Source organism: Cyprinus carpio, chromosome B10 (assembly GCF_018340385.1).
Source record: "Cyprinus carpio isolate SPL01 chromosome B10, ASM1834038v1, whole genome shotgun sequence".
NCBI classification, from domain to species: domain Eukaryota; kingdom Metazoa; phylum Chordata; class Actinopteri; order Cypriniformes; family Cyprinidae; genus Cyprinus; species Cyprinus carpio.
Genome location: NC_056606.1, coordinates 9,697,443 through 9,721,062, shown reverse-complemented (window position 1 = coordinate 9,721,062; position 23,620 = coordinate 9,697,443). Strand labels below are relative to the sequence as shown.

The 23,620-nt window shown below is 34.8% G+C and overlaps 1 protein-coding gene across 3 annotated transcripts; it reads left to right on the top strand.

The window, feature by feature from the left end:
• The first annotated feature begins 3,292 nt into the window (after positions 1-3,292).
• On the top strand, positions 3,293-22,415 carry LOC109107493 (calsenilin-like). 3 transcript variants are annotated; one of them, XM_042732396.1, is made up of 10 exons: positions 3,293-3,445; positions 9,842-10,022; positions 16,334-16,336; positions 18,266-18,390; positions 18,466-18,535; positions 19,365-19,435; positions 19,757-19,864; positions 19,955-20,059; positions 20,142-20,204; positions 21,987-22,415. In XM_042732396.1, exons 1-10 carry the CDS (start codon positions 3,371-3,373, stop codon positions 22,032-22,034), a joined length of 849 nt encoding a protein of 282 aa, XP_042588330.1. In that variant the 5' UTR covers positions 3,293-3,370; the 3' UTR covers positions 22,035-22,415. The 3 variants fall into 3 exon arrangements, with proteins under 3 accessions (XP_042588330.1, XP_042588331.1, XP_042588332.1); XM_042732397.1 differs by lacking the exon at positions 16,334-16,336; XM_042732398.1 differs by lacking the exons at positions 3,293-3,445; positions 9,842-10,022; positions 16,334-16,336 and adding an exon at positions 13,489-15,830.
• The last annotated feature ends 1,205 nt before the right edge of the window (positions 22,416-23,620 follow it).

Here is a 23,620-nt window from a genome sequence, read left to right as displayed (position 1 = left end):
TTGTTTATTATGCTCAATTATCTCATATTTCATCTCAAGCTCTTCGCTGAAACTGTACACTAATGTTTTAAATAAAAAAAGATAATATGGGGGAAAAAAGGTTGTGATGGAAATGACTCACTAACTGAGAAACACTAATAATTGATACATCCATCCTAAAAGGTTATTAACCCATTCTAATGTCTTTTATGTGATGCAAGTGTCGACCCCTGGTCCTCATATTTTTCTTTACAGGCCTAAATTTGGGTATCTAATATTGCTTCACCTTCCTCTAAAGATAGTGACAAACTTGGAAGGCACTTGGGTCCAGTTAAGCCGTATATCGATCAGACTTCAAGTAGAAATCCATCTAATGGCCTGAAACATGATCATACATAGAAAATACCAACATAAGATCTGTGAAACATTGCCAAAAGCAGTTTTAGAGGATGAAAAGAGAGGACGAAGATTTCAGCTGAAGGTGATAAATGGTGATGTTGATGGTGCAGATCTGAGGGATCTCAAGTCTTCAACCCCATTACATTACCAGTGCAAAGCTAACTCACCCTACCAGGCATACAAATTGATTGAGTAATTTTGTCCATAGAAGGAATTCACCTTCAAGCAAACCAAAAATAAACTAAAAACCCTAATTTATCTACTAGCTCTCACACGCTTCGTATACTATGATTGTGCCGAGACTTAAGAAGGTTGCTACTGCAGTTACTTTAAAGAACAGGGTGGTGAACTCATCTGGAAATGATTAATTAAATTTGCAAAGCAACTGGGAATAGCATAGATAAAAGCTCTTTTATAAAATCAGGAACAGAATGAGATTAATGAGGAGCTTTACACAGATTGGACCTTTTTCCTCCATTGAGTTAATTATCCAGTCAAATGAAGACGCCATCTACCACTTTCTTATACTATTTTTCACCTTTTTTTAACATGCATGAAAATGACTGAGCACCTGGTTACCACTAATTTAATAGACAATTACTATCTGTGTTTCTACTTAAAGCAAAAGCACAAGTGAAACGGAGTAAATGTTGAATGTTGGGCATGGTATAAATTAACCAGAGCCCTCAAGCATTGTTTCCCAGGCCTGCTCCTGGAGTTCACCCAACACTGCAGATTTTCTATGCCTCCCTAATCAAACACACCTGCTTCAATTCATTGACTCGTTAGCAGAGACACAAAGAGCAGAAATGGACTGGAAAACTGTCTCCGAGCAACACAGTAGTGGTGTTTATACATGAATTAATGTGCTTGAACAAATCGGTTGAGTGAATGATTCAGTGACTCACTTGTTTTAGTTATTTAAATGAACATTGTGTTAAACAAATCCGTAGCAATGGGAGAATTGAATCTTTGAAGCTCTGAATCAATTTAAGCAAAATGATTCACTGCTTCAAAATACTCAGAACAGCTTGTTGCACCTGCTGGTAAAAAAAAAAATAATAAAAAAATAAATAACTGTGTAAGTGCTATGAAACTCAGCCCAAACATCTGTAATGACACCTTTTTCAAACCAATGCATTTTCATCCATGAAAGTGTAATCTATTAAATATAATTTACAAATAATTAAATCCATTCAATATGAAGGTTCTGTTAAAATTTGTGTTTTATTAAAGTCAGCATGAAATGGAAGTAGTGATTGTCTTTTTTTCTCTACTGTGATGTCTATCCGAGTGAAACGGCATCTGAAATGAGTGGGCGGGACTTGATTTTGTCCTTCGGGAACTGATTGGATCATTGGAAGTTGGGGCATTGTTAACAAAATGGAGGCAGATCTGAATGCCAGTTTGCAGTTAGTTGTGAGGGGATTTCTCTCCACTGGATTCACCGGCGACAACCTAGCATGAAGAATTGTTTTATTTATTGAGGAAGACGAGGATGATCAATGGCACAAAACATACAGCGTGTGCCAGAGAGAGAGAGAGAAAGAGAGAGAGACTGCCTGAATGACTGAGCACTTCCTCAATCAGGTTAAGTTATATTCAGTTTGCGAAGTGCACGGATAAATTATTTATAATAAACACTACAATTTTCCATTAAAAAGTAAGAATTTTTAATTCGGATTTCATGGTGACTTTAATATGTAGAGTTTGCTTTGTGTGTTATCAGGAACAGCAGTTGTAAGCAATTACTGTAAGTATCATTATCCTTTTTGTATTATACATGCATTACAATTCATAAAATTCATTAAAAATGAACCCCTACCGAGCAATGTAACGAAGCCTCATTTGCTGAAATAATGTTACTTGGCGAGTTTGATACAAGCTCCAAACTACTGATTCAAAACAAAAGTTCACTAAATGCTTAGAAGCTTCGTGAAGCAGTGTTTCCGTCACTACGAATCTGACAGGAATGCGCAAACACGGATAAGTGGAATGCAAAGGGTTAAAGGGATAGGCAGCTTATGCTCTTTTGTGTCAACCGCCCCACAAGGAAACTTTTTCTACGTGTATTAACGCTTTGATTTGAAAGAAAACAATGCATCCTTGTGGTGTGGCTGACACAGAAGAGCGTACACTGGTTGCGTTCAGCTCATATTCTCGAAAATGGCGCTACGGTGATTTGGAGAGACACAGAGGAGACAAATTGTTAAAATAATTATTTTTGTTTTCTTTGCATACAAAAAGAATTCTCATTGGTTCATAACGTTACGGTTGAATCACTGATGGCAGATGGACTATTCTAACGATGTCTTTCATACTTTTCTTGACCTTGACAGTGTAATTTACTTGGCAGTCTATGGGACAGTCACAAGCCTCCCGGTTTTCATCCAACATATCATAAATTGTGTTCCGAAGACGGACTAAGCTTTTACGGGTTTGGAACAACATGGGGATGATTAATGACAAAATTTTCATTTATTTTAACCCTTTAAGTTTTATCCATAGCTCCTGATCATAAATATTAAAATTGAATTTGTTTTCCAGTTGCAGTTTGCTTTCCACAGATTAAATTTTTATCCGAGTTAAACATGCAAGTTTGTGTCAGCCAACAGTATTTGGTTGTATATTGTACCTATAGTAATTATATTAATTACTAATCCATGAACAATTGAACAAACTATATAACAAAGTAATGGTTACCACCCCCACCCCCAGCACAGTATTCTCTCCAGCTTAATAACTTATTATTTTAAATAATGATAAAACTCTAACACTTTAAAGTAAATATGAGTCGTCATTTAAAATAGCAAATGTGTGAATCTATTGAATTTACAGAATGACTGTTCCACTACGCTCTCACGCTCTCTCTCTCTCTCTCTCTCTCTCTCTCTCGCTCGCTCGCTCGCTCGCTCGCGTCCCATCCTCTGTCACTAAAATAATCGAGCGGGATATTCTTCTGTTTTCACATCTGTCTACAAGCAGACAGTAAATGAGAGCGCGCTTGAACAACATCTCAACATTCGTTTATTTAATTATCAAAACAGACAACCTGAACATCATGCAGGTAAGATACCTGAGATGAATGCAAAGAAAATATTTTAATCTAGGCTATGTTAATAATCCACCTAACCCTAACCCGATTTTGAAACGCAAAAATGGTGAGAAGTGTTTAGAAACACAAATAAACCCCTCCTGATAAACGATAAACCGATTTTGAAACGCAAAGAACCTGATCTACTATCTATCTTTCTGTGCCTTTCACTTAGAAGTGTTTAGAAACTTTAATCGACTCCGCGTGTTTTCAGATATAGGAAATTCTGTGCGTTCGGGAATGGTTAAAGATTTGGTTGCCTACCATGAATTCATTAATTATGAATTAAATATGCACGATACATAAAGTTTAACACACGTGTTTTAACCTTTATGCATTGTGCTTATTTAATTCTTTCTCTTAAATGAATTTTTCTAAACGCAAATATTTGTTAGGCCTATATCACTGATAAACAGAGATGAAATTAGTTGAAGGCTAATTCCTATTTAATTTGCTTTTAACTTGCTTTCTAATATGGTATTCAGTCACACTTTCTAAGAATTTCTGAAGGCTGGTTATTCATACTTCAAAGTGGAATCTAAAGTGTGTATGTGTGTGTGTGTGTGTGTGTGTGTGTGTGTGTGTGTGTGAGAGAGAGAGAGAGAGAGAGAGAGAGAGAGAGAGAGAGAGAGAGATTTAAAGTGTATTAAATTGTCTTGAGAGGAGCCCTAAGCCATTTTCATCTACAAAGTTTGTTGTATGGTGACTTTTATAACCAGTAATCTGATTATTATGTAACACTGTGCCTTCTTTAGACTACTTTAGAACAGCCTGTGTCAGGAATTTGATATCATGCCCTTCATGTCCTTTGGCTAACGTAATATAAGAGGTTTTGGAGGAAACGGGGAAAAGGGCCAGAAATAAATATTTCAATATCTGTACCAGATTACTAATGGTACTTCAGTTAGTTTCTTAGGCCAGTCAACATCAAAATGAGAGGACTGTAAGGGAATTTTGGGAAATTTTATCCACATTTTCTTTTAGTATTTTAGATTGTAACATTGCATATCCCCACCACACTGGTAATATTTATAGTTGCACACACAAATACTCTCTTATCCACTTAAACATAGATGAGCCAGACAAGAAAACAATATAGACACAGATGACCTATGACGACAGCAGTGATGGCTTATATAATCATTGGCGAAGGGACAATGTGTTCATATGTCTGTTTCTTGAGTCTGTCATTTTTGATTGACACTTGATATTTTAAAGCAGGGCTATTCAGTTCCATTGGAGGGTCACAACTCCGAGAGTTTAGTTCCAACCCTAATTTAACAAAGAACCAGCCAATCGAGATTTTCAAGATTACTTGATAATTGCATGGAGTTTTAGGGTATCAGGGTTAAACTCAAACCCTCCTTTGAAGAATTTATTCTCTTGTAACACTCAGTAACCAGTATTTGATGAGTTAGCAGGGATAGTTTCTTCTCTTGATGTGGAATGTTGTGTCAAAATGAAAAACCCAGGGATTGTTTACAGTTTGAAATCATTTTGTACTGTGTTATTTTTTAAAAATCCAGCTGCACTGCACAAAAAAATATTTTCGAAAATGAGCCAGATTTGTGTTTCCCATGTTTCTACTTTGACCTTTAGCCAGTTATTTAAAGTAAGTATTCTATTACTGGAACATCAAATGTGACACTTGCATGACATAAGAAGTACACCATTGGATCATCTTGGCCAACTCCTTGTATATTTGATCATTATACTTAACAGACAAAGAAAGAGGAGGAAGGAAATTAGGTTCTTCTTTGGTTCCTGAAAAAAATGAGATGCAGCTTACACTGGGGGGCCTCTGTTTCTGAATTGATGTAATGTTGCCTCTCCATGCTAGCAGACTGATTTAAAATTCAAACACAACATAACTCTAAGTAGTATTCAATAATTCAGTGAACATTCTGTTAAATTCTAAATAGGAAAATTTCTTACTCTCTGGTCTCTGAGAATCTGTCACAAGAAACACCCAAAGTACAGCCCAAAGGCAACATCATCGGGCGGGCAGAGAACAAGAAGACTGATTGTCTGTCACTGTTGGGATTTAGACTACGAACATACAGTGTGTATGCACATTTTCAAAGTGTCAGAAATCAAGTTTTCAGCATTGTGGACCCCAGACCTTAAGACCTTAACCATGATTCCAAACTTGCATGTGAATTAATTTTTTGGACTAATTTGCTAAATGTTTATTTGTTAAAACAGAAGCCTTGGCTTAATGCAGAGGTTTGCTCCCTCCTCAGAACATGAGATGCTGCTTTCAGGGCAGGTAACAATATTGAAGGTAAAGCATTGAGGGAAGCCAAAACAACCATGCTGCTGGGGTAGAATAAGCCAAGGTCACATACTGTATACCCAGACGATCCAGGAACACCTGGAGAACAACCACCAGATGACCAAGTAAAAAGTACTCTGTAGAGAGTTAAGGCCACTGACCCAAATCGCATCCCCTTCCGCATGCTGAAAGGATGCTTGACCCAGCTGACCGTTGTCCTTACAGACATCTTTAAGAACTTATTAGCACAATCTGTGGTCCCAATATGCTTCAAAACTGCCACCATTATCCCTATGCCAAAGAAGTCATCAATAACCTGCCTTAATGTCTGTCACTCTGTAGCCCTCACACCCTTTGAGAAATGCTTTGAGCGGCTGGTCATGACTCACACAAAAACCATCAACCCACCCACCCACACTGGACCCTTTACAGTTTGCTTGCAGACAACCACTTCACTATGAATGCTATGTCATATGTCATCCTGGCCCTCTCACACCTGCAGCACAAAGGCACTTGTCAAAATGGAGTTCACTGACTTGAGCTCAGCTTTTAACACCATTATACCAACACACTCTGCAACTGGATCATGGACGTCTTGACTGACAGATCTCAAGCAGTAGGGGTCTATAAGAATAGATTGCACTCTTTCACTCTAAACACTGGTGCCCCTCAGGGCTGTGTTCTTCTCAGCTACTTACTGTTTATGTTATTTACTCATGGCTGTGTTGCCCAGCATCGGAACGAATACATCACAAGTTTGCTGGTGACACAACAGTGGTGGGCACACAAAACAACATGACAGTGTACAGAGAGAATGTGATAGACCTTAAGGTGTTGGTGCAGTGACAAAATCTCTTAAGTAAGGAATAATTGACGACGGGCCGTTTAATTATTAGAAAAATAATGCACACCCAAGGTGGTGATGCGGCCACGACGCAAAGTGGAACTGTAATGCGGTCAAGAGAGCTGCCTGGAACTACGTTTGTCGTGTGTTTACCAGAAAATAATTGCACACCTCAGAACGTTGGTCAGCCAATCAGATTCAAGCATTTAACGGCCCCATAGTATAACTCACAATAATCCATCTCCACCTACACATCAATTAATAAGTATGTTTACATGGACAACAATAATCTGATTTTAACACTATTAAGACAATACTCTGATTAAGAATCTACAATGTAAGCAGAGATTTTTGATTACCTTAATCTGGCTAAAGTCATACTCTAAGTAAACACAAATCAAATTAAGACGTGGAGTATTCCTATTTTAGTGGCATTATTTAAGTGCAGTATATACATGTAGACACCTTAATCACACTATTACGGTCGTGTAGGACCTTTCGCCACATTTTGTGAAAAGATACACATGGCAGTGGTCAACCATTTCACGGCAAACAAAGGAGCATTGCTTCAACAATGCCATCATATGTATGCACGTATAGCATGACAAATAATTAACTGCACTTGAAGCTTTCAGTAAATTAAAAATGAAACACCCAAAACTGTAAATGGCATCATAATGAAGACGAACTATATGTTGAATCCTGGAGGGGACATTGGATGGCGCCTCATGAGGACATAATGACATGTGCCATTAATCTTTCTACATATTATATCATGTAAAATAATCTAAAAGCATGAAACACCTTAATCATAATATTTTCTTATTTAGAATAATGTAAATAATTAGATTACTGATGTCAATGTAAACGTAGTCAGTAATGGTAAACTTGGTTGGGAGCCACTGCTCTAGAATAATTTCAGATAGTGTTGCTCTGAAGTCTTCTCAGATAGTGTCGCTCTATAATCTGTTCAGATAGAGCTGATCTAGAATAATTTCAGATAGTGTTGTTCTGAAGTCTACTCAACTAGTGTCGCTCTATAATCTGCTCAGATAGGACTGCTCTAGAATCATTTCGGTTAGCACTGCTTTGAAGTCTGCTCACTAGTGTCGCTCTATAATCTGCTCTGATAGGGCTGCTCTAGAATCATTTAGGTTAGTACTGCTTTGAAGTCTGCTCAGCTAGTGTCGCTCTATAATCTGCTCAGATTGGGCTGCTCTAGAATAATAACAATTAGCACTGCTTTGAAGTCTGCTCAGCTAGTGTCGCTCTATAATCTGCTCAGATTGGGCTGCTCTAGAATCATTTCAGATAGTGTTGCTCTGAAGTCTGCTCAGATAGTGTCACTCTATAATCTGCTCTGATAGGGCTGCTCTAGAATAATTTCGGTAAAGAATGCTCTAAAGTCTGCTCAGCTAGTGCTGCTCTATAATCTGCTCTGATAGGGCTGCTCTAAAATTTCAGACAGCGCTGCTCTGAAGTCTGCTCATCTAGTGTCAGTATTTAATCTGCTCAGATAGTGCTGCTCTAAAGTCTGCTCAGCTAGTGTTGCTCTAAAATCTGTTCAGAGAGTCATGCTTTAAAATAACATCAGAGATTTTAAACTGATACTCAAATGTGCTGGTTCTCAAGCCTGCTCAAGTAGTACTGCACTTGTTTCTGCTCAGGTACCACTTTGACCACTGTGTATGAAATGTGCTATATAAATAAACTTGTCTTGCCTTGGTCAGGTGCTCTAGTGTGATTTCTTGTGTAGTCACATTGCTGTGTACTCACTCAATCCAAAAGCAGTTGATGTATGGAAAGTTCTCTCTGGTAGGGGGTCAAGAAGTTGTTGCAAGAAAGTCAACAATAAATCTGCAACCTTTATATGCTAGAATCACCATCATTCTCACCAAATTTGCTTGTATATCATGCTGCTCCGTTTTCTCTTGTACCAGTGCATTGCCACTGATGCAGCTAGCCTGGTGTTCCTGTGGGGATATCAAGGACTGTTTGTGTTGAAGGTGCCATATGTGGTTGTTTGGGACAGGTTGAGCAGTCACTGTGGTCAAGCCACAGATTAATTGGAGCCTGCTATGTTGACATTGCTTACCGTACACGATACACTCGGCTGACTCACTATAGTCATGTCAATAATGCAGCAGGTGCCAAGGTCTGTAGGTGACAACGTGACAGTCCAGCACAAATACACAAATGCCCACATGATACTGAGCATTGTTATCAACCAAATCACACAAAAAAATACATTGAGAAAAGAAACAGTCTTGCCCTCTGCGATGAATTTGCTAGCGTGATTATGTAACACTCCCCACTGCCTGTCAGGGCAGATGTGTAGTGAAGCAAATTAGTGCTTGTAGATATTTACAACTCTTAAGTGCTTAAATTCTGTGTATTTTTGGAGAATTAAAAATTTTTCTTTGTAGTTCTTTCAGTGAGTAATACAAATTCTCTTTCATGGCAATATTTAACACTTGCCGGCCCTCAAAAATGATGCTAGCCCCTGATGTTTTATTGATGCTGTTTTTAAGGAGGTTGAATTATTTAGCGATGCTCTGAATGTTCAGAGCAAAGCTTACTGTCTTTTCATATTCAAATAAGAGCAAGAAAAAAGTGAGGGCCCTCACAGGATTCCTCACACCATTCAAGATGAACAATACTTCGCACACGCAAGCGAATTCTCACAGATGTGTGCATTTCCATGAGGACAAGCGCATTTTTGAAGACACGTTTAATATTTTTCTTTAAACCTGCAATTCCTTAGACACTTTTCTCACTCTTACTTTTATATTTTTTCTCTGTATCACTTTTAATACGTCTCTCACCTTACTCATCTTTGATGTGTTTGTCATTTCTGTTGCTGATGGTGGAACTGTCTGTGGGTGGCTGGAGAGCTTCGTAACATCGCCATCAGTTTAACTAATAAAAAATTAACTACAGAGGTAAAATCTCCACAACTATCCTGATGTGATAATGGAAGTTGTAGGAATCTGTGTAAAATATAAGGATTAAGTTGACACTGTTTTGAGGTAAGAAAGAAAAATTCTACATCTGGTTCATAATTTGATTCATGATTCTTAATTTGATATGTATCTACATGTTTTGTTAAACTAAAAATAACATAACTGTGCAGACAGTGATGACTGTAATAGCAGCACATTCAAAGAGATGGTTTTCTGTGTGACCACCTTGACTTGCTTTTAAGATCCAGGCTCTTTTAATGTGTTTTCTCATTGTCTTTGTCCTCCAGGCAGATGGACAGAAGGGCGTCGATGGAGGTCTGCTGCCTGATGCCAACGGTCGGGACGGGGACCCCAGCGGGCAGAAGGAGAGCGACGGGAAGTGGCAGAAGCCGCGTATCTCCCGCAAGTCCCTCATGAAATGCTGTCTGGTCAAATGGATCATCGCCAGTGCGGCGCCCCAGGGCTCAAGTAAAAACCCAGAAAATGTTTTGAACGCTATTTGCTAGCCATGATCCAGATGGAGGAGTGGAGGGAACAAATTAGAGAGGAGAGTTTAAAATAGCATTCATAAAACTGTATACAGGCCTTTTTAGAAATATACAGTATAGTAGTTGCTTCTCCTATTATTATTTAACTGACATGACCACAGGTAAAATGGCTTTGTGGTTCCGTTTATGTGCACTGAGCTCATATATAACATTATTCAAATCAAGACATGGCATCCTGAACTGAGAAAAAACACACTACTTGCTCCATTCAAAATCACACAACACAACACCATCTTCTTGTTCTGCTAACAAAACAAACAAACAAAACAAACCGTGAAATGTCCCCCAGCTGTTTTATTCTATATCAGCATTCTTTGACCAGTCATATTACATTAAATATACAGTATACTGTATATGAATTTGATTGAACGAGCAGCATTCCAAGAGCATGATATAAGAGTCTAATGGTTTTGCACTATTTATTTATTTAGTCATTAGTGGTGGGGATTTTTTTTTTTTTTTTTTTTTTTTTTTTTTTAGTCATGCAATGATTTATTTAAAAATGTTTTGAACTGATTTAAACCAAATCAGTTCTGCTATGATTGTCAATGACAAAAATATTATAAAACTTGCACACATTACGCATTATTTGTTTTCTTTTCTGAAATAAAATAACATAATAATAAATCATTTCATTAATCACAAGTAATTTCATTTATTTTGGTATTCAATTTATAGGTTTAATAAATTCAGTGTACAAACTATTTCTATTTTAGTATATTTTAAAATGTAGTTTATTACTGTGATGGCAAAGCAGAATTTAAACAGCATTTATTTGAAATTAGAAATCTGTTGTAACATTATAAATGTCTTTATTGTGTTTTTTAATTATGTAATGAATGCTTGCTGAATAAAATTGTTCATTTCTTTCAACAAAAAAAAAAAAAAAACTTTTGAATGGATGTAATATATAACCTACAACTATATATACCACATTCTGTGTACTATCTAACATACTGCTGCTTCTGCTCAGCAACACTGCCTTACTAGACACTCTGATGTCATGTTTTCCTCTTCTTACAGCATCGTTCTCTCCCTCCTCATCTATTTTTGCATTCATCCTCTTTCCCTTCTGCCCAATGTTGTAGTTAATTATCTTTCTGTAATAACCAAGATATGTTTTAGTCTGTGTTATATGCAGGATCTTTGCTGTATTTAGTATGTAACCTGTGTCAAACTGCTCAGGGAGTGTGTGAGGGGACAGTGTGTGTATGAGCTGCAACATCCATGGTAAATAATTGACAAAGCACCTCTGTGTGTGCAGGCAGTGTGTAATGTAGTGTGTGTGTGTGTGTGTGTGTGTGTGTGTGTGTGTGTGTGTGTGTGTGTGTGTGTGTACACCAACACACTCATATCCCATCCCATCAGCATTTCTTGTAGCCTGTTACAGTGTCATCTAGTTTCTTTTTCTATGTTCAAACAAGCCTTTGGCCCCTGCCTGGACTTTTTAATCAGATTAATAAATCATCAGATGTCATTTCTAAAGTCTGTTTGCATGCATTTAAAATAGGCAAATTTACATTAGAGCAAATTACATTTCTTGTTCATTTTTTAGAGGCTCCCTGGACCAGTGACCAAAATAACATACTGCTGAATCAGGTGCAACATATGATACTGTTTCACCTCTTGAAACAAACCATCTGGGACTCCAGACAGCCTCAAAAAGTTGCACCATCCGCAAATAAAATGAACTGTGACTGGAGGTTGTTAAAATCAGGTTGTTTTCAATTACTTTCTCATTAATTAAGTCTCTAAATGCTTTTTGTGAGCCCAGCATTTAGGAAGGTGCAGGATTACGAGCAGTGAGGAGCTCTACTTCTCATTTGATGTAAACCACTAAATCCAATCAATTAAACAAGCACAATTATTTTCCATTTAAATGCCATGACATAATTAAAAATCAACTTAATTTAATTAGCGGTTGAACCTAGAGGCTACCTGTTTAGGTTACATCATTTGAACTATTCATTCTGATTGTTAGTTTTTACTCAAGAAAAGCCATACTATGTGCCCCTAAGAAGAACACTACCTGATTTTCTAGAAAAAAAAAATAAGAGAGTTTGTTTGAAGAATGCGCAAACTTGAAGCTGAGATAGCAGAGGTGGCAAAAATTCAGAATAGATCAGAGGAAGAAACCAGGACAGAATCCCAAGTAGTCAAAGTCCAGCTGAACTCCCTCTGTACTTTGTAGTGTGAGCCCAACAGATGGCAGTGTGCCTTTGAAGATGCCAAATATGGAGGGCTTTCAGGAATACAGTTACCTTTGGCTGTGGGTGTAGTGAAATGCCATATAAACTAGTGTAATGTATTTTTAAAGAAAATTGATAGTTTGTTATTGCTTTGCATAACACGTATTACATTTCAAAATGTATTCAAATAGAAAACAGTTATTTTAAATAGTATTAATATTTCACAATAATACTTTATATTTCACAATATTGTTGTTTTACTACTTATTGTTTTTGATCAAATACATTCAAACCTAGTGAGACTCAAAAACAAAGAAAAATTCTTACTAAAACTAAATTTTTAATTGTGTGTGTGTGTGTGTGTGTGTGTGTGTGTGTGTGTGTGTGTGTGTGTGTTGTGTGTGTTGTGTGTGTGTGTGTGTGTGTGTGTCTTAGATTTCTAATATTTCAAGTTTCCTATGTATCCCTCAGCAGTGAGACTTGTGTAGGTGCAACTGTCCATGATGTAATATGCTGACATTTCTTCTTGAATGTAGGAAATGTGATTTATTAATACAATATTACTTGACAACCACAGAGAAATGCTGACAGTAATTATCGGATAACTGTAGAATGCACAAAGTAATCTCACTGTTCCTGTTGAAATGTTTTTCTTATTAACAACTATCCGATTCTGAATTGCTTTGGTTTTGTCCGAGTCAAATTAATATGTATATATTTCTCACATTTACATATCACCTAAATCCTGTCTTACTTTTCAGGGTTTGTAAATAATTACAAGCAAAGTAAGAGCCCAATACGTCTGTAAGAAATCCCTCATGTTTGATGTATCATACTCAAAGACTATAATGCTGTTTCAGCAACAAGGCCATTAAATTAAGAGCTGCGCTGAGTTTTAATCACTTATATGGAGACATTCTCCTGAGATAATAGTCACCCTCATGCATACTATAAAGTCTGTAATGCATCGCCTATGAAAAACATACACAGCAGTATTCAACTTGCATAAAATGAATCCTTCATGGTTGCATGTTACATTATATACTACCTTTCAAACTTTAGGGGTGTCAGTATTTAATTCTATGTTTCACAATTTTAATATTAAGTAGCACAACTATAATAAAAAATTGTGCCCTGAGTACCAAATTAGCATATTAGAATGATTTCTGAAGGATCATGTGACACTGAAGACTGGAATAATGATGCTGATTTTAAAATATAAAACAGTTATTTTAAAGCATAATAATATTTCACAATATTAATGTTTTTGCTTTATTTTTGTTCGAATAAATGCAGCTTTGAGCATAAGAGACTTTCTAAAACCACAAAAGTTAGTCTGAAATTTGGCCTGCTTTTAGTGTCACACAACTGAGGGTTTTCCTGCTGTTTTATGTCAGTCCTTGTGCTTATCTTGCATAAATGTCAAAGAATTCTTGTTTGTTTTCTAACTTCATGCAGACAGAGATTTAAGAGGGTGTTCAGAGAGTTTTGAAGTTAGTTTCTGGCAGGCCCCAAGGTCCACGTCCTCTCCTCTTGTATTGATTTCCCCCCGACTCTCTGATGCCTGTGCCCGGTTTAAACTCATGCATTAATAAGTGCAAACTCATCAGCAGTCATCTTTCCTCTCCCGCACTCAGGCCTTTGATGGGTAAAGTTTTTCATGTTATCAGTGATTAGTATATCTCCCTTCAAAATTCTGATGCACTGTTCTCATATTAATATAAACTAGGGCTTCTAGTTGATTCAAATGAATTGTATTATATGATGATTAATTCACTGAATTACTCAAAAATCAATATTTGCTGAAAAGGCTACCGAATTATCTCTCAAAAAATATGAGTAGACAAAATAGCGGCTTTAGAGACCAAAATATATATATATATATATTTCTATATTGTGGACTTCTCGCTGCATATATGTCACTTTTTTAAGAAGCTGCATCAACTTCACAGCATTCAGAGTTCCCTCTGCTCCTCAGTTTAAATGGGCACAAAGCTTTTGGTTTCATGTATCTAGACAGCTGGTGAGAAAAGAGAGCAGAAAAGCATAGTTAAGATTTGCACATTATTTTTACATATACGGAAGAGCCATAAAATAGTCATAATGTCCTTCTGCTAATGCATCAACACTTAAGAGCATGTTTGTGAGTGAAGCAGACTGAGGCAGTAATGTCATGGTTCTTTATGGATGTTTTAATACTTATTGTACAGTAGATGCTGAGGATAGACATTATTAGGCAAGTTTAATTTTAGATATAGTCTGATGATTGTGACGTAGTGTCATATTAAATGATTGAAATATACTTTATTTATTTGACTGTTTGCTTGTTTGTTTGTTTGTTTGTTTTCTAATTTTTATTTTATTTATTAACTTAATTTTATTTATTAACCAAATTTTACCATATACCATTTTTGAAATTGTACTGTATTGACTTTCTATAAATTTAATAGCCTACTTTTTATATTTTCAATATTTTATTTGCTTTATATTTCACTTTAGATGCCTTCACTTTTCAGCTTTCTAACAACTTTATTTAAGCCATGCACTGACTCTGAATATTGATTCTATGGTCAGATATTCTTGTGTAATGACAACTAAATGCTTGGTTTCTTACTAAATTGCTACAGGCAAGTTTTCCTATATATTTGTAGCATCATATATCTCATATTACTGCATGGTCTTTTTCTTCTCACATAATAAAATAAGTTGAACTGAAATCAATATTTCATATAGCTTTATCACATTTCATTTATTTATTTGGCAAATAGCCATGTAATAAGTAGGATACTGTACAGTAAGCCTGTCATTATCACAAAAGAAACCCCTTTTAGACTCCTTTTACAGAGATCCAAGACCCCTCTTGTATGTCCAGCTATATTAATAAAGTCTGTAGTTTTGTATCATGTAAGTAAATGAATGATGCACCAGTTCAGCTGCATCTAAACATACATTATGGCTGGCTCATCATTGTGCATTATTGCTAAAGAGAAGGAGAGGGAAGAGGGAGTGTCTGAGTCTGGACATCAGACTCTTTCGGTGCTCCATAAGGAATATATAGACTGAAGAGGACCATGACGCACCAGTCTGTGGAGACCAAAGCTGAAGGGAGCTTTCTGTATGCTTGATGTTGTTATAGAGATACATGGATGAGGATGTGACGGAATTTCCAACTTAGTGACTTTATTTTAAAGGATCCGTAGTGCCGGGATTACTGTATGGTTTACATTTGTGCTTTGTTTATAGCTTAATGCATCAGGAATTCAGAATTTTTACGGGAATGGATTCTGAAGAATTTATCAAACTTGTTGCTGCAGAAACATTCATGAGATGAGTTGCTTTTCCTAAAATTGTCCATTTGAAATCTAGCATGACCTCTTGACCTTTGTACACTTTCTCTAAGGAATCGTATAGCTTATCGCAGTTAGCACTCGTTGCAATGGCTATTCAGGGCATGGAGCTGTTTGCAGTTGCTGTAGTGATTCTTCTGTTTATAATGGTGCTCAAACAGTTTGGCATCACGGAGCCGCTGTCGCTGGACGGTAAGAACCACTGTATGGTTTTGATTTTGGCCCTAGTTTACTGTAAAAATGGTAAATGTGTAGTAGGAACTGGTTATACCTGATCACAAAGGCTGCATTAATACTCAAAATACAGCAATAATTTGGGATATTATTACAATTTTAAATAATTGTATGGTATTTGAATATATCTTTCAAAATGTAATTTATTTCCGCGATGGCGAAGCTGAATTTTTAGCATCATTCCTCCAGTCTTCAGTCTAACACGATCCTTCAGAAATGATGCTTATATGCTGAATTCCTTCTCAAATAACATTTTTTATAACCTTAATAGTTTTAGGATTCTTCGATGAATGGAAAGTTCAAAATAATAGCATTTTTTTCAAATAGAATTGAATGACATGCAGTTGTAGTACAGTCCAGCTAATGTGTTGTTTTTCCATTGCTTCCTCTTTATTCCCCTCTTATTTCTATATTCTCTAAATCTCTTCCCTTCCCTTTTTATGTTATCGTATGCCTCATAGATGGTGAGTAAATGTCAAATAGATCAGTGCTTATCAACTGGTGGGTTGCAAGGTATTATTAAGGTTGTTGGAAGAAAAACAATGCTAAATGCAAAGGAACAAACTTATATCCGCAAATTCATTTGTCATTTGATAGAAGCCAAATTTTGTTTGTTTGGGCCTTTTGCAGTTTAAATGGCCTTTGTCAAACAGATGTGTGCTTAATTATATTGAATGTACCCTTATAGTGTACTTCAAATCTTAAAAATAGCTTGCACGTAATATAATATTAATGAAATAAAAGACCTCATCTGTATATTTAAAGAGACATTTCTAGACTGTTTAAGTACACTTTTAAAAAGAGAACTTTGTAATAATGTCCAATTAACCTTAAAGTACATTTTAATAATTTAATTATTATATAAAGACAGAATTTAATTGTTTTAGTAATCATCTCTTGTGCATTAAAGGGATACTTCATCCCAAAATGAAGTCTGAAAAATGTCACTTACCCCCATGTCGTTCCAAACCCGTAAAAGCTTCGTTCATCTTCGGAACACAATTTAAGATATTTTGGATGAAAACAGGGAGGCTTGAGACTGTCCTGTAGACTGCCAAATAAATAACAGTGTCAAGGTCCAGGAAACTATGAAAAGCATCTTCAGAATAGTCCATCTGCCATGAGTGGTTCAACCGTAACGTTATGAAGTGATGAGAAAAAAAAATTAAAAACAAGATAACAAAAATAATGACTTTATTCAAGAATTCCTCTCGTCTGTGTCTCTCCAAATCAGCGTAGCGCCATTTTGGAAATCTGACTAGTACGCAGATGGCGTACGCTCTTCTGTGTCAGCTGCGCCACAAGGATACATTTATTACGTGTATTTACGATTTGGTTTGAAAGCAAACAGTGCATCGGCGCAGCGCAGCTGACACAGAAGAGCGTACGCCATCTGTGTACTAGTCAGATTTGGCGCTACGCTGATTTGGAGAGACACAGACGAGAGGAATTGTTGAAAAAAGTCATTATTTTTGTTTCCTTAACTTAAAAAAATTATTCACTTCTCTACATAACATTACATTTGAAACACACAAGCCAGATGGAGTATTCTGACGATGCTTTTCATTCTTTTCTGGACCTTGACAGTGTAACTTGGCAGTCTATGGGACAGTCTCAAGCCTCCCTGTTTTCATCCAAAATATCTTAAATTGTGTTCAAAAGACAAACAAAGCTTTTACAGGTTTAGAACGACATGGGGGTAAGTGATTAATGACAAAATTTTAATTTTGGGATGGAGTATCCCTTTAAGGACTAACATACTATAACACAGGTTTTTTTAATCTGTAGTGTGTTATTCGTTATTACAAATAAGTTAATATATCATTATATCATTACAAATATATTTAATGTTTCAACAGAATTACATTAAAGTATAATTTATTTTACTATAAATGCTACAAGTACATTCAGCAGTACACTTTAACCATTTCAAAGATCATTGTGTCAAAAAGCATTCAAAATTTCAGTTAATTGCATTTAACATTAACATCTAACATTCAATTAAATGTCCAGAAACATTACATTCAGTTCATACTTAATTAAGTTTAGGTCTTTTTACAAGGGTGACAGATTTCAATGTTTAATTTTAAGGACATTTTGTATGTTAACCAATTTCGGTGCTTGATGTCAGGTCACCACTTGACATCCAATTAAAATTCTGGGCCCTGAAGCGAAACCGGTTGAGAATCACTGATATCGATCTGTCCTGGTCTCCCGTTCCGGCCCGTCTGTCTCCCCAACAGCTGCTCTTCTGTGGTTTATTCAGTGTCTATTTGTCTTCCTCTTTCACCCCAAATATGTGACTGTCTTTTCACCTGCACTCCATGCTTTATCTGTTTCCTTCTTTACTGCACTCCCCTCTCCTCCTCATCCTCATGCTCTCTCTCTGACAGACAGCGCTGACAGTGATCTGGAGTTGGCCATGGTGCGGCATCAGCCGGAGGGCTTGGAGCAGCTCCAGGCTCAGACCAAGTTCACTAGGAAGGAGCTGCAGTCGCTCTACAGAGGCTTCAAAAACGTACGACTGCATAAGAAGTGTGAGATTGTCATAAATTAGATTAGGTTCTTGGGTTCATATTATGTTTCTCAATAGGAGTGTCCAAGCGGATTGGTGGATGAGGAGACATTTAAATCGATCTATTCCCAGTTCTTCCCTCAAGGAGGTAGAGTGATTATCACATTTACAACTCTAATTTGGTGGCGCTTGATTAGTGTGGATATAATCTTGGTTCGAGTACATCATGGTAGTAAGACGTGCCAGGCATCTACAGAAGAATTTAAGTAATATTGCTCTATACACTCAATGCCATAGAAGAACCTTTTTTGTCTAAATGGTTCCATAAAGAACCTTTAACATCCGAAGAACCTTTCTGTTTCATAAAAGATTCTTTGTGGCGAAAGGTTCTTCAGATTATAAAGAAAAGTAAGAAAGAGATAGTTCTTTAAAGAACCTTTGACTGAATGTTTCTTTGTAGAACCAAAAATGGTTCTTCTATATCATCGCTGTGAAGAACCTTTTAAGCACCTTTATTTTTAAGAGTGTAAGGGAATAGCATTAATTAAAATTAGCTAAATATTTTTTTTTTATCATTATTAATGCATATAGAATTTTTTATGTATTAATGCATTTATTTAATTTATAATTAAAACTAAAATTGTTTTACAGGGTGTACATGTTTAAATGAGTGTATGAGTAATATATATATATATATATATATATATATATATATATATATATATACCTGTATATATATATATATATATATAACTCTTTATATTATACATTACTTATTACTATTTTATAGATTACATTTTATTAATTGTATTTATTTATTTATTTACTTTTTATGACCTGGCTGTTATTATAAAATCTGTAAAAGTCATAATAAAGATTGATCAAGTGTGTCCAATTTTTATCTGTTAGGTAAGTTATTAAATCCAAATATTAAGCATCAAGTTAAGAATCACTAAAAATCATCTCTTTTTTTGCAGATGCAACTACATACGCACACTTTCTTTTCAATGCTTTTGACATGGACCGAAATGGCTCGATACGTTTTGAGGTAAGGGAGATTATATATAGCAAACCACTTGCAAATTTTGTCATTTGAAAGACTGCAGCTCCATGTTATATTACTACTGTATATTCAACTCAAATGTCTATATTCATGTAAATCAGAAGATTAACAATATTATCTGCCGACTAGATTTTAATTATATCAGAGGAACAAAAAAAGAGGTTAATTTCTACTGTTATTTTTACACCTCCCTCACTGGGTTCATTATCAGCAGAACATGAATGTTAGTCCAACAGACAATCCCAAGTGAGAATATTACATTTAGCTTTGTTTTCTAATCAATTGTAGTATGTGTGTGTTTGGCAGGACTTTGTAATCGGCTTGTCTGTTCTGCTTCGAGGTTCTGTGACAGAGAAACTGAGGTGGGCCTTTAACCTGTATGATATTAATAAAGACGGCTACATCACCAAAGAGGTACAAAACAATAGTACAAAACAAACTGACATCGTCTCATTAGTACACATATGTGGCATTGTTACCATGATTAACATTCACTTTCTTCAGGAAATGCTGGCTATCATGAAGTCCATCTATGACATGATGGGCAGGTACACCTTTCCTTGTGTAAAAGACGATGCTGCTTTTGAACACGTGGAGAAATTCTTCCAGGTAACAAACTTTTAACAATCCCATGGATATGATATCAGCCAGCCATAATCACCACAAAACTCTGTAAACACCTTTGTTTCAGAAAATGGACCGAAACAGAGATGGTGTCGTAACCATAGATGAGTTCATAGAGACCTGTCAGAAGGTAGGCCAGATTAAAAGAGCTCACGTCATAAGAAATCAAACTTTAATGTATGTTTTGACATGAAAGAATTTTCAGCTAATATGAAAATATACTGTTACTCAAAACTTCCTTTCTAGTCCAAAAAGGAAGTTTATCAATAACTAAGCTACAAAAACAACTAGTTTGGAAATACTTCAGAAATAGTTAACACGGGACCAGGAAAAATTGTAATTGTATTTTATAACAGGATGGGAAATGGTCATGAAATACTAAATTCTGAATAGTTTAAGCAAATCTGACCTAGCATTATACATAAATGTATATATATGATTTGACACCTTTAATCTTGTTTTCATGTATCTGCAGTTCCTCTCTAATAATAATAATTATTATTATTATTAATAATAATAATATTATTATTAGTTATTATTATTATTATTATTATTATTATTATTACACAAAAGCATGCCACTTGGTTTGATAAGCAAATATTATTATTATTATTATTATTATTATTATTATTATTATTATTATTATTATTATTATTATTATCAAGCTACAAAAAACTTGGTTTTGAAATAAGAACAACAATAATTATGATAAGAACTATTATCATTATTATTATTATTATTATTATTATTATTATTATTATTATTACACAAAAGCATGTAACTTGGTTTATTATTATTATTATTATATTATTATTATTATAATAACATCATTATTAGTAGTAGTAGTAATTATAATAAAAACTATTATTATTATCATTATTATTATTATCATCATTATTAGTAGTAGTAGTATTATTATTACACAAAAGCATGTAACTTGGTTTGATAGTTAAATACTATTATTATTATTATTATTATTATTATTATTATTATTATTATTATCAAGCTACAAAAAAAACTTGATTTTGAAACAATAATTATAATAAAAACTATTATTATTATCATTATTATTATTATCATCATTATTAGTAGTAGTAGTAGTAGTAGTATACAAAAGCATGCCACATGGTTTGGTAGTCAAATATTATTATATCTTTGAATAATAGTTTGATATTATTTCATAAAATGTATTAAAAGTCATGATACAAAAACTTGGGTTTGAAATAACAACATTGATTATAATTATAGCTATTATTATTATTATTATTATTATTATTATTATTATTATTATTATTATTATTATTATTATCCAAAAGCATCCCACTTTGTTTGGCACTTAAATATCATTAGATCTTTGAATAATAGTTTGATATTATTTAATGAAATTTATTAAAAATAAAGGTACAGAAAAAAACTTGAGTTTGAAATATTAACCTATATTTGCATATCAACAATCACAATAAATAACCATCACAAAAGAAAATTAATTAGTGACATTTGCCAGTAGAAAATAAAAATAAAAAAAAATGACATTTGCCAGTAGAAAATAAACAGAAATAAACAGCCTGATTAATAAGACAATGTAAAATGGTCATGAAAAAAATAAAGTTGTTTTGGCACAAAAATCTTCACTAACAATATACAGACAGTGAAACCTTAGAAGGAAAAGATGACCCCTTGAAATCGTCTTGTTTTGATGTCTTGTCTAGAAGTATCTGCAGTTGTACGCCATGCATAGACAGAAGCATCAGAGTTAATGTCAGAGAAATGTCAACACTGGACTGATTTATGTTTATACGGAGGCTCTCACTGTCAGCTCGTGACAGCCAGACATTTTCTAAACTCTGTCTAACATGAAACTGTCAGCAACAATCTGCAACTGACGCTTTTCCTGCCTCTGCTGTTTTATTAGGACGAGAACATTATGAGCTCCATGCAGCTGTTTGAGAATGTCATCTAGAGCGCAGCATGAAGTGCAGAGTGATCCTGGCTCTTTTTCCACATCGAATCTCAGCATCATTCCATTAGTCCTCGAGCGCTCCACAGGGACTCTCTAGAAACACTTGTGTTTTGTACCTAGGCTTTGCACATCATCTGTAGCATGTGAATGAATATTCTGATTGATTGAATTGAATGCTTTAACAAAAGGATGCGGGACAATTTAATCTCCAGCATTCAAGACAGGCTGTAAATGCTCATGTGTATATATGTAGATATATGTGTGCTCTTTAACTGATTTCTGCCTAGATAAATGAACTTTTGCATGTTTGCCTGCTATTTGTCTTTCTTTTCTTTTCTTTTCTTTTTTTTTTACAAAGAAATAAAGGCATCTGTCAATTAATCCATGATGTGCATATGTCTGTAATTTATGGTAATTTATTTATTTATTTATTTATTTATTTATTTAAGTAAAAGTGATGTGTGGCCAAGTATGGTGCCCCATACTCAGAATTTGTGCTCTGCATCTAACCCATCCAAGTGCATACACACACACAAAAATTTATTGATTTATGGGTTGTATTTTTTCAATGGTGTGACAGTTTTTCTGTCAAATAAATATTAGGTAATTAAATATACATTTTAACAAAGGGAGACAAAAACATTATCAGAGATTTGCATTAGTCAAGTACTAATCCAGACAATTGTTTCATTGTTTAATTATTATTTTATAATTTATTCATTCATTTATTTATTTATTTATTTGTTTGTTTTATTTAGAAGTACATTTATTTACTATATTCAATAGTGTGGCACAGTATATTGTTATGTTAAATAAATAATAAGTAATTGAACATACATTTTAACAAAGAGAGACCAAAACATTATCAGACATTTGCATTATTCAAATACTCCATTTATTTGTTAATTTATTTACTTAAGTACTTACTTGTTTTAATTGGGAAGTAATGAGCTAAAATTCATACATTGTGTTAAATATTAAGTAATTAAATATACATTTTAACAAAGAGAGAGAAAATACTTATTAATCCAGCAGCAATCTTCACTATTTATTTATTTTTATTATTTATTAATATTATTAATCGCTATTATTTATTAATTCCTCCATATATTTTCCATGACAAAAAAGGGGGACATAAAAAAAGTAATTAAATGTGCATTTTAACACAGAGTGGCATAAACATAATAGGTTTGCATTAGATATTTTTATATTATTCATCTAAAAAAATTAAGTGCAGCTTAGTGTTAATTGCTATGTAAACAGTATCCCAGCGACCAAGAGATCATGAATCAATTTGTAATTATATTAGCATCCGCAAGATGGCATGCTGTGCTCAAACCTGCTTGTTACCAGAGGAACAGATGCAAGTTCAAGCAGGCACAAGTGAAAGCAGCCTTTGCATCAGTACATTCATCCCTTCTCTCTTTATCTCTTTGACTGAGCTTCACTCTGGTTCATGAGTCAAAACATACAGTACAACTGGTACCATTCACATCACATCCTATAAAGCTTCCTCTTTTTCTGGGTCACCTGCAGGCTTCCTCAAACAAAGAGAAACAATTCACTATTATATTAAACATGTGCCT